This window comes from Myotis myotis, unplaced genomic scaffold, assembly GCF_014108235.1.
Source record: "Myotis myotis isolate mMyoMyo1 unplaced genomic scaffold, mMyoMyo1.p scaffold_m19_p_17, whole genome shotgun sequence".
NCBI classification, from domain to species: domain Eukaryota; kingdom Metazoa; phylum Chordata; class Mammalia; order Chiroptera; family Vespertilionidae; genus Myotis; species Myotis myotis.
Window position 1 is genome coordinate 19947968 of NW_023416321.1, and position 12051 is coordinate 19960018.

At 37.8% G+C, this 12051-nt stretch overlaps 1 protein-coding gene across 9 annotated transcripts in view; it reads left to right on the plus strand.

Annotated features, from left to right (window-relative positions):
- KANSL1 (KAT8 regulatory NSL complex subunit 1) overlaps nucleotides 1-12051 on the plus strand; it is a 164912-nt gene that overhangs the window by 113328 nt on the left and 39533 nt on the right. For all 9 annotated transcript variants that reach the window (XM_036340097.1, XM_036340098.1, XM_036340101.1 and 6 more), the window contains 2 exons: nucleotides 6169-6281; nucleotides 6757-6952. In XM_036340097.1, coding sequence (XP_036195990.1) covers nucleotides 6169-6281; nucleotides 6757-6952 — 309 coding nt within the window. The remainder of the gene's footprint in view (nucleotides 1-6168; nucleotides 6282-6756; nucleotides 6953-12051) is intronic.

Genomic DNA, 12051 nt, shown 5'->3' on the forward strand with positions numbered 1-12051 from the left:
ATGAACATACAATTTATTCTATTAGAAGGATCCTTGCATTGGCTGGAAGAAGGATAGTGCATCCCCTTTTATCCTTTCAGCATTTAAAGATCTGAATTCCTGAATATGGCAGTACATAGCTCCCCCTACTGCTGTATAGCTGACCTTAAGAGTTCAAAATTAGCTCCCAACTCTCAAGACAACACAGCCAGAGCATTGTGGCATTAGGGAGTGTTACTGGGAATCAGGAAAACACATGGCTCTGGCACCTTTGACAAGAAAGGCAACCTTTCTGGGCCGCCATAAAATCAAAGGTTGGACTAGAGGTTTAATTCACATGCTGCATGCTCTCTGGGTTACCCCTTTTAATTCTGTAATGAGGATAACACTGTCATTTTCTGTAATCTTCTGGGTCCAGTTTCTCTCAACACCAAGGTTAATGTCTTTTCATTTGATTTCCAATAACACTTTTTGTTTCTTTCACTTTTTTACTTCCCTCAGAATGTCACTGGTTTTTATTAATATTTGCATTTCTTGACTTAAGTAATTTGTTAGAAATTCCAAAGTCCCATGGCAATTATTTGGGAGGCTAGTAAGCAGGGCTAGCTCTTTAAATTGTGGGTTAAACTAGCTTGTCTTCTTGCATCTGCAGATCAGCAAAGCTTGTTATCCTTTATCATTATCATTGTTAGCAGGAACTCATATGATATAGTGGAAACTAACTTTCCTAATGAGAGTGCTTAAATAAAGCCAGCCACTGATGCTAGGGGAAATGCAAGACATTTAGAGATTTGTTGATGGTTCTTAACTGGAAAGTAGTTTTTTAAATCATTTGTGTACCTATTCTAGTGATTGTTCTAACCAGGATAAAACTTGTTACAGATGAGGGAAAACATATTAGTGACGTGGAAGGTCAGCTGGTGATATGTTATTTATTGGAAACATCAGATTTGAAGTATATGTGATTCGGAGTCAGTTTTGCATAGACATTTATATATTTGCGTATAGTATTTAAGGATTCCAAAATTTTTCTGGTACTCTCTTGTACTCAGCACTTATGAGGATAGGATATGATAGTGTCATTGTGTTACTCATTCTCATTGTTACATTTATACACATTCACATATGTGCACATGTGTGCTCCATGTATGGATTTGTCCCTATTCCTACCTCACCATTCACTTGCATGTGTATGACCCATATTAGGTTGTAAGATTCTTGAAGATCAAGACTATCTTCTTAATACTGCATTGTTGTTGACCACAGTAGTTTCTACATTGTACAATAGATTGCTTTTTGATTCATTAAAATTGATAATGAGTATGAAAACAAGTATACACTGTCACTCTGTCTTCAAGGAGAGGTCAATCTTTAGAAAGTGCCTTTCTGAAGAAAACAAATGCCAACAGAAGGCATTACATTTCCATTTTATTACAGCGATTTTCAATTGTTGTGCCCCAAGAAATGTTTTTTAATCCTCACCCGAAGATATGTATTCATTGATTTTTATTTATTTTTTATTTTTTAAATGTATTTTTATTGATTTCAGAGAGGAAGGGAATGGGGAGAGAGAGAGAAATATCAGTGATGAAAGAGAATCATTGATCGGCTGCCTCCTGCATGCCCCACACTGGGGATCAAGCCTGTAACCCGTGCATGTGCCCTGACTGGGAATCGAACCTCAACCTCCTGGTTCATAGGTTTGACTCTCAACTACTGAGCCATGCCGGCCAGGCACTTCCTTTTTTTAAATGCCAAATATTTGCCAAGCGTGCCTAATATGTCAGTTGCTACACAGTTTTTCATTGTAGGAGGGCACTTTAATTTTGCCTTTTTGTTACCCAGCTTGTTTTTTTTTGAAAAGTGATTTGTATCTTGACTTCTCAGTTTTACTGTAAAAAATGTTAGGTCACATTTGGCAGGGGCAGTTGTAAATTTTCATACTCACATTTAACTTCCCTAGTCTCCTCCCTCGCCCTCGCCCGCCCCCCGCCCCCCCACTAAAGTAGAACTATATATTTATATTACCCTTTCTTCCTCCCCAGTTTGAAGACTTGTGGTTTAAAAATATTGTCAGAGGTATTTTTTGTTTTGTTGTGTTGATTTTTGTGTTTTCATTTCTGAAACTCGCTGGGGTTAACAACAAAAAATACCCCAAGGTTTTTTTTTTTTTTTAAAGCTGTCAAAATATAGTTTCAAGAAGTTAGACAGAATTCTCAAAGAAATACATAGTAACTGATTAAGGTGGGAATGTTGGCTGGTAACAGTATCTTGATACTAGGTACTGATTTGTATATGTAGTCATTGAAAGGGAGAGTGCTGGAAAATAAGATTACTCAATAGCATACAAACTTTATTAATCTCCTGCAGACTAATAGAGCCATAACCTTTGGAGTTATGTTTTCAACTAAATACAAATCAGCCCTAGACTTTTTGTCTCAGTGAATAGAGTGTCAGCCTGCAGACCAAAGGGGTCCTGGGTTCGATTCAGGTCAAGGGCACGTACCTTGGTTGCAGGCTCCTCCCCAGACTTAGGGCCTGGTCGGGACTTGTGCAGGAGGCCATCAATTGATGTGTTTCTCTCACATTGATATTTCCCTCTCTCTCCCACTCTCCCTAAAAATTAATGGAAAAAAATATCCTCAGGTGAGGATTAAAAAATAAACACAAATTCATTTTAGCATGTTAATATTCTAAATATAAATATCCAACTTAAGGCATCTGGTCACTCAGCAATTATAAAAAGTAAAACAAAGTTAAATAATTGATGGAGAGTCATAATGACCTTTAGGTGGGCTTGTTACATAATGTTCCAGTGTTACACTGAAAGGACACAATCATCTTTTTGCCTCATCTCCAAATTGAATGACTTTTTAAAAAAGAGAACATATACACATATACACACACACACACACACACACACACCTATCTGCTTTGGTTATGAGCACAGTACAGATATTGCTGAAACTAAGTTATTTTTAGGAAAATTTTAAATCCTCACATGTGGATTTATTTTTTAATTTTTTTTTTGGCCTTGGAGGGAGGGAGGGAGGGAGGGAGGGAGGGAGGGAGGGAGGGAGGAAGAGAAGAGAAGAGGAGAGGAGAGGAGAGAAGAGAAGAGAAGAGAAGAGAAGAGAAGAGAAGAGAAGAGAAGAGAAGAGAAGAGAAGAGAAACATTGATCAATTTGCCTTCCGTATATGCTCTGAACGGGAATCGAACCCAGCACCTTTCTGTGCACAGGCCGATGCTCCAGCCAAATGAGCCATATCTGCCAAGGCTGAAATTAAGTTATTTTAAAGGGGCCAAACCTGTGATAAAAAAAGGAACCACTGGCCAAAACCGGTTTGGCTCAGTGAATAGAGCGTCGGCCTGGGGACTGAAGGGTCCCAGGTTCGATTCTGGTCAAGGGCATGTACCTGGGTTGCGGGCACATCCCCGGTGGGGGATGTGCAGGAGGCGGCTGGTCGATGTTTCTCTCTCATCGATGTTTCTGACTCTATCTCTCTCCCTTCCTCTCTGTAAAAAAATCAATAAAATATATAAAAAAAAAAAAAAAAAAGGAACCACTGGATGCAGCCCTGGCTGGGTAGGCAGCTCAGTTGGTTGGAGCTTCATCCGGTATATATAGCAAGCATGCCAAACTCCTGGCCCACAGGCCAAATGCGGCCCACAGTGAATATGTTTGCGGCCCAGCCAATATAATGGTATATAAGAAACGTTTTAATAAAAAATTTGTAACTTAATTTTTATAATATTCTGATATACATAATTATTATTAATAATGCACTACAACGTTCTCTAATGACTGATTACTATAATTGTGTTGCATTCATTTCCCTTATGCGCCTTATGTGCAGGCCCACCATTTCTCTCCACTAATACTAGCAGCGAATATTTTAGCAGCTGATTGCCACGTCATTAGTCTTGGACTGACATGTTTGGTGTGTCCAACAGGAAAGTGTTGGTTGAATTATTTAAGATAGATTTTTAGTGTTGAGTAAAATACTTTATCAAAAGATTTGAACATCTTTATAACTACTTAATGTCACATTACTTTTCAAAAGAAAATCAGTATAGCATTTAAGGCAGTGAAGATGTGTGCCAATTTACCATAATTTTGGCATCATTGACTAATGTAATTGTTCAAGATATTTGTGATATCTTGGTACAGTGGTCGGCAAACTGCAGCTCAGCAAACTGCGGCTCGCAAGCCACATGCAGCTCTTTGGCCCCTTGAGTGTGGCTCTTCCACAAAATACCGACCTCTGCGCATGGGCCACGAAGTTTCAATCGCACTGTACGTGTGCTCCTGCACGTGGTATTTATTTTGTGGAAGAGCCACACTCAAGGGGCCAAAGAGCCGCATGTGGCTCGTGAGCCACAGTTTGCCGACCACTGCCTTAGTTGATGTACAGGGTAGCTGAAGAAGACGAAGGACAGTTTCCCAGTGTTCACTCATGGTAGTATACTGGTATGTCTTAACCTGTTTATTATATACTACTTTGATCTAACTTTTTGGATAATTTGTATTAAAACTTTTAAGTTATCTTCCCTTTCTTGATACTTGTCTATGACTGTTCTCAAGACGGCAGATCCTTTGGTGTTTTTCTCCTGTCGTTGAAAAGATAAAAACGAAATTGAGCAATATTTAATAGAATTTCAGCTCAAAATATTGGCTTTGTGCCCAGGCAGTGTGCCTCAGGGATTGAGCATCAGCCTATGAACCAGGAGGTCACAGTTCAATACCCAGTCAGGGCACATGCCTAGGTTGTGGGCTCTATCCCCTGTGCGGGAGGCAGCTGATTGATTCTCTCTCATCATTGATGTTTCTATCTCTCTCTCCCTTCTTTTCTGAAATTAAAAAAATAAAAAATATTGACTTTGTTATGCAGGAAGGAGAACTTCAGAACACCTGCTAAGTCATTCTAAATGTAAGGTGACAAGGAACACAGCCATACTGTGGTATTCCAACAACTCACAGAGCTGAGGAATAACTGCATCTGTGGCTTTATTGCCTACTAGAGGCCTGGTGCACAAAATGTGTGCACTGGGGGGAGAGGTCCCTCAGCCTGGCTTGTGCCCTCTCACAGTCTGGGAGCCCCGTGATGGATCAACCCAAAGAGGTAGGCCCTGCCCACCTGCTGCAGCGCCATCACAGGGTAACCTGGGCCTCCCTCTTTGGGGCAATCATGGACCCCCCCAATTGATCGATCAGCCCGCCGGCTGGTTTCCTGGGCCTCCCTTTGCAGGGCAATCATGGGGTGATGGCCGGGCCCCTGACCAATCGCATCACACCCGCCTTGGCTGGCCTGGCACCAGTGGGTGCCACAGCGTGGTCATCTGGATGATCATTCTGCTGTTTGGCCATTTTGTCAATTTGCATATTACGCTTTTATTATTATAGATACTTCAGAGACTCCATATGATTGACAGCTCATGGCTAACCCTACCCCTTCTGAGCCTAGTAAATATATAATTTGCTTCAAAATATTTAAATTAAAACTTTCCAGATTCCACCTTCCTTTTTAATTTTTTTTTTTTTACTGTTTCTAAGCATATATTAGGTTTGTATAGTCCGAAGAAAATAGTTACTACCTGATAACATTGGGTAATTAGTTATTCATTGAGATTTTATTGGTTTTTTATTTTTAACACAAATATATATGTAATTTTGAACAAATTATGGTTTTCTGGAAACAGGCTTTCAGCAACCACTGAAGTTAAGCAGAAATAAGTCATTTAAATTTCCTCTTATTTGATTCAGTACTGAACTTACATATTCTTGACCTTTAGTTGAAGATTCTTGTTACTTCTTATGTAATTGTTTTTGCTAACCTTTTGTTCCGTTGAATTGTTTAGATCAGTGGTTGCCAACCCGTGGTCCATGGACCACTGGTGGTCCATGAGGTCCGAAAGGTGGGCAACCACTGGTCTAGGTCATTTCCCTCTCAGTAAGCTCTTATTACTATTAGTCTGCTAAATATTATGGTTCCTCACACCCACTTCTCCCAAAGCAAAAGCTAATTAATTTTCTTTTTTTTTTCTTTAGTCATACAAATTTCACTTTTCAAGTTGTTCATCAGAAATTTTACATATTTTATTTAAATGAAATGGTGCTGTATTTCAGACTGGGTGCTGTTGGTTAAATGTTGTTGATAGTATATTTTTGTTTTCTTTTCCTTATTCAGACCGAATCTGTTTCTCAGCCACTGGAAAACCATGGTGCCTCTGGTCATTCTTCAGAGTCATTATCTACCAAATCATATGGAGCATTGAGACCTGTCAATGGAGTTATTAACACGTAAGTTATCTCTTCCACTTCTTACACTCAATATGTTTGTAAAAGAGCTCTTAAGTTACTCCTAGCCAGGGCTAACCCTGGTTTAAAGACAGAAACCTCATCACATAATAATATTGTGCACATCTTCTACTGTAGCAAGTATAATTAGCATGCTAATGTATTTTCCTTTTACTTACTGACGCCTAAAATTGACTCATCATGTAGAAAAGTGAAAGGTCCTACAATTATTGTGAAACACTGTGATTGGTCATAGTGTTGGTAGAATTCCTCAGAAGTGTTTACATAAAATCCTCTATTCTAGAACAAATTAAATTCCTAAAGGTTAGCAGTCATCAGCATCGGGAGATGAACTCCTGCTTCAGAATACTTATGTATGTCTGTGGCTATTTACAAGTAGAGGAGGTTGAACCAGTGTTAGAGGCTTTATTTCCGTGAGTCTTCTGAAAAGTGAATATTATTCCTTCCTCTTGTGTAGGCTGCAGCCGGTCTTGGCGGACCACATTCCAGGTGACAACTCTGATGCTGAGGAACAATTACATAAAAAACAACGACTGAATCTAGTTTCTTCATCAACTGATGGCACCTGTGTGGCAGCCCGAACACGTCCTTTGCTGAGCTGTAAGAAACGGAGGCTTGTTCGACCTAACAGCATCGTTCCTCTTTCCAAGAAGGTTAGTACCAGTGAGGTTTGAGCATTATTAAACCACTAGAGGCCTGGTGCACAAAAATTCGTGGGGTGGGGGTGGGAGGTCCCTCAGCCCGGCCTGCCCCCCCCTCACAGTCCAGGAGCCCTCAGGGGAAGTCCTGCTGACAGCTTAGGCCCACGCCCCATGTGAGCAATCTGGCCTCTCTCTGTGGGAGGCAACTGGGCTCATCAGGGGAAGGCGCTGCTCCTATCACCCTGCTGCTGCTGCCACTGCTGGTCGCGGCAGCTGAGAGGCCTGAGCCCACGGCTGCCGTGAGCCCCAGGCCTCACAGACACTGTGGCTTTGTCCAGATGGATGTGCAGAAGACGTTCACCCTAATTAGCATATTGCCCTTTTATTAGTATAGATAAGCCAGATGCTCAGAAGTATTAGTCTTTTGCCAATTTTGCTTCATTTAACTAATATTTTCCAAACTTGGCCAACCACCAACGTTTCCTGGTGAGTTTTAAATAATACTAGGCTCCTTAACCCTTGTTTCCCAGAGATTCTGATTCACTTGCTTTTGAGTTAGACCTGGAAATCTTGTTTTTAAAAAAACAAAAACTTCTAGGTGACTTTGCAGCCAGGTTTGGAAACTATTGGCTTAAGCTTTTTAATCGAAATGGGATAGAGGAAGTTGAAATGCTGCCATCAACATTTTGAAAAACATTGGTGTGTCTTCTCATTTGTACTGTTATCACTAAAAATGGTAACGCAGAATGCTTTTCTTTTAAATACGAATTTCCATTAAAATTTCTAAATTGGTTGCTAACTGAATGTTTGTCTTGACAAAGAAAATGGAGATTGATTCACAACTATAGGAAGTTTGATTGCTGACTTTTCAAATAGCAGAGTTGGATTTATCCCAAAACTAATGAAATAATACTCCAGTAAAATTAATGTCATGTAATGTTTAAGAGTATTAACTTTGAAGTGGATAAACTTGGGTTAAAATCATGGCACTGCCACTAGTTTTGTGATTTGGAGCAAGTTAATACCTCCTCCAACACCCCCACTCTACCTCCAGCCTCTGAGATCTCATAGGATTGTTTGAGTGTTAAATGAAATGCATGTAACTTGCTTATTGGGGTGTCTGGCTCATAAGTTACTAGTACAAAGTGTCTGTTGCTGTTATTACTTGTTTTTGTTCATTCACTCATCCAAAAATATGTATTGAGCTCCTACAATGAGTTATATCTGTTCTGTATACTGGGACTACACTAAACAAAAACAGACAAAAATCCTTAATCTCATGAAATAATAAATGGAGTTTACGTTATGTCCTATAATGTTAAGTGCTGGGGAGGAAAAAAATGCAGCAGAGGAAAGGAATGAGGAACATCTGGTTGTTCAGATGGAATTAAGCCTTGAGCATTCCAAGGCTTGTAGATAAGAAAGATAAGGAAGAGAGTAGGAGGAAGGAGTGGAGTTACTAGTGAAGCAGAAGGAAAACTAAGTATGGTATGTGGAAGGCAAGTGAAGAAAAGTGTTTCAGAGAGGAAGGAATGATCATGTCTTAGGTGCCACAGATAGGTCAAGTTAGACAAAATTGAGACTTGACCATTGGATATGATGGGGGTCAGGGTTGTTGGAAAACTTTATGAGCAGTTTTGTTAGAGGGAGAAGAGTGAATTCTGATCAGAGCAGATACAGGAGAGAATGGGAGGGAAGGAATTGAGGAAACTTGTAGATATAGTATCAAAGAATGTTTTCTGTAAAGGTAGGCAGAGAAATAGCCTGTTTCAAGGGGAATCTTTCTTAAGATAGAGCTGTTACAATACTTTTGCTGATGAGAAAAACTAATGACAAAGGGGAGGGTAGAGAAGAGAATTGTTGGAACCATTAATATTTGGACAGTGGATTTTCAGTACTTAGCTTATTTTGTTATAGTATGCATTTAAACTGTATGATGTTACCATGGGTGTTTTTTTTTGTGTTTTTTTTTAAGAAAAGTATTATAAGTGAAAATTAACTGTCAGGCTGTACCATTTTTCTCATTTATTCTCCAGACTGCCTGAACTACCAAATGCCAGAAAAGAAAAGACTAAGATATTTTGCAGGTTTCTCATTAATATTTGAAGGTACACATACATTTTTAAAAAACAGTTGAGGCAAGGAAGAGACGCACAGAGCATACTAAAGACCCCTTGATTCCAATACCAATTTCTAAAACATTCATCCTGTCCTGGCCAGGTGGCTCAGTTGATTGGAGCATCGTCCTGTTCGTCCCATACACCAAAAGCTTGTGGATTTGATTCCCGGTCAGTGCACATAAGTAGATTGCAGGTTCATCTGAATCTGCTGCAACTGATTAATGTTTCTCACATTGATGTTTCTCCCTCCCTTTTTCCCTCCCTTACCCCTCTCTTCCTCTCTTCCTTCCTCTTTCAAATCAATAAACATTTCCTTGGGTGAGGATTAATAAGTAAATAAAATAAATAAAACAATCATCCCGGCATATGTAAAAATAAGCTGCATAGAAAATAAATCAAAGAAATAGATTGAGTTTGGAAAATAAACAATTTGCTGGTTATAGCAGAAATACTGGCCAAAGTTGGAAATAAAGGCCATTCTCTCTATCTTGGTTATTTACAGTGATATTTGCTATTGAGCAAGCATCTTGCCTTCTGTCATCTTTAGGTGTTAGATTTGGGTTATTTCCCTATATCATGATTTCATTGTAATATAAGGGCTGATCATTATAACTTGTCTATATTGCTACTTATATTCTTTACTTTAAGGGTCTAGTATGTTAGATGTTAGTGAATTAGCTAAGCCAGTAAAGAAATATTCAAGTGGGAAGTTTTTATAATATATGTCATGTTTATTTTGTGCCCTGCTGCTTCTGTAAGGTAGATGTTTATGACAATCTAAAACATTAGTTTCTAGATAGTGAGATTTTAGGTCAAACAAATTTTAAAAATAAATCTGGGACCACTGTTGGGTTGCTTTTTATTTTGTCAAGTGGAATGCTTTTATAAATTGAGTAAATCATATTACAGATGGTATTTTAAAAAGAAAAAATAATATGCCTTGAAATTTTGGGGTTGGACTTAGCACTTTTTAATTTTTTAAAAATAGCATTTATCAAATGGCGTGGCAATGTTCTGGCATGATTTTAATGTTTTATAGTCTGTTGGAAGAGTATAATTATATAGGAAGATTGCTTTGGGATAAATTTTCAAGTTAGCTTCTATAGAATTTCCAGTGGGCCTCCACTTTTTCCTCTTACATCACACTTGAGGACATATAGGACATTCTCTTAAGGCCTAGTGCCATGATATTAAGGCCTAGTGCCAAAATAATTATGAGTTCGTATTAAAAGTGAATAATTTCATATCAAGTGGGATGTGTTCTTTTTTGATAGGGGATTCCTGTGATAGACTTTGGAGGCCCAACTTTGCAGTACTAATCTTTTGGGAAGAAGAAAGAGTGCCATGTGGAAAATTGTATTTCCTTAGGAATTAAAGCTACTTAGAATACTGAGAAGTCACCCAGTGCTTAGAACACAAACCTCTAAACTTTTATGAGTATTTTATATATGCACCATACAATTTGAAAAATTGAGATTAAATAAATAAAAATACAAGCTCTAATGAACTGTCCTCAAGACAAAAGAATTTGTAATGCTTTGAACTAATATTTTGTGATTAACAGAGAATGATGAATATAGCCTTACATTTTTTGATCTTTTCGAATTTACAAATACAGAATTTTATAGAAAGCATTCTTAATTGTTAAATCCATGTATCAGTGGTTATATCCATTTCTTAGTCTTACTTATATTTAGTCTTCTTTCTTGATTAACCTTTTTTGCAATTTTTCTATTTTAATAGTTATTTCAAAGACCAGTTCTTTGCTGTTAATTCCTTCTTCCTGTGGTCTTCTCACTCCCCCTCCCTTTTTTGCCTTTATTCAGATGGCTTAGTTAATTTTTCTGTTCTTTTATAATAATAAAAGCATTTAACTTTTTAAATTTTCTTCTGAGGGTAGCTTTGGATGTCATTCCACAGCTTTTGATGTGGCAAGTGTTCCTTTTGCTATTTGTAGATTGCCTTTGAGTTTTTTAGTTATTTTCTGAAGAGTTAAGAATTGAGTTTCCAAATTCCAAATGGTTAGTTTTTCTTTTTAAATCTTTTGTTATTAATTATTAATTTTTATAGCATTTTGGTCAATCTCTTCTTGGCCTTTTGATTAAGATCAAGTGTATAGTATAGCATTTTGGTCAAAATGTTTTAGTAGTTTCTGCTAATATTTGTAGTCCATTATGCGGGTGTTTTTTTTTAATTTTCATTGTTGTCTAGTATAAAGTTCTATATAATTATATCTTCATAGTTACAGCTTCTTTTTCCAGTAGTTGTTTTTGTCCTACATTCAACTTTTCTTTATATTAATGTTATACAGTATATACTTTTTTCTCACTCATTTACTTTTAGGATTTTGTATTCTGTGTGTTTTTTGAAACATCATAGAAGCAGATTTAGGTGTTTCTTTTTAATGTCTTAAGAAACTCTGTTTTATTAAATATAAATAGAGAATAGTTTTAATTTTATATTCAGTTTTGAAACTAGATTTAAAGGCTTATTTTTACTGTAATACTTTATTGTTTACTGGCAGTCTTTTTTATACTTCCATGTGCCCATTTATTGAGTTCCTAATTTGGATTTTTAATTTTTCAGTGATTAGAGCAACAATTTCATCATGTTTCAAGTTTTCAGACCATAACCTTTGTCCCTGAAAACCCTGTTTCGCTTTCTTTTGGTGGGGGAAAAGAGCAATTGTTTATTCTGTTTTGGCATAGAATTAGACTGGTGTCGATCTTACTTTTATTCCTTTGTATTGATAATTGATTCTATTCTGTGGTGCCCAATATGATAGCCACTACCCACGTGTAGCTTCTTACTATATTTTATTGATTTTTTTTTTTTTTTTTTTTTTTTTTTACAGAGAGGAAGGGAGAGGGATAGAAAGTTAGAAACATCAATGAGAGAAACATCTATCAGCTGCCTCCTGCACACCCCCTACTGGGGATGTGCCCGCAACCCAGGTAAATGCCCTTGACCGGAGTTGAACCTGGGACCTTT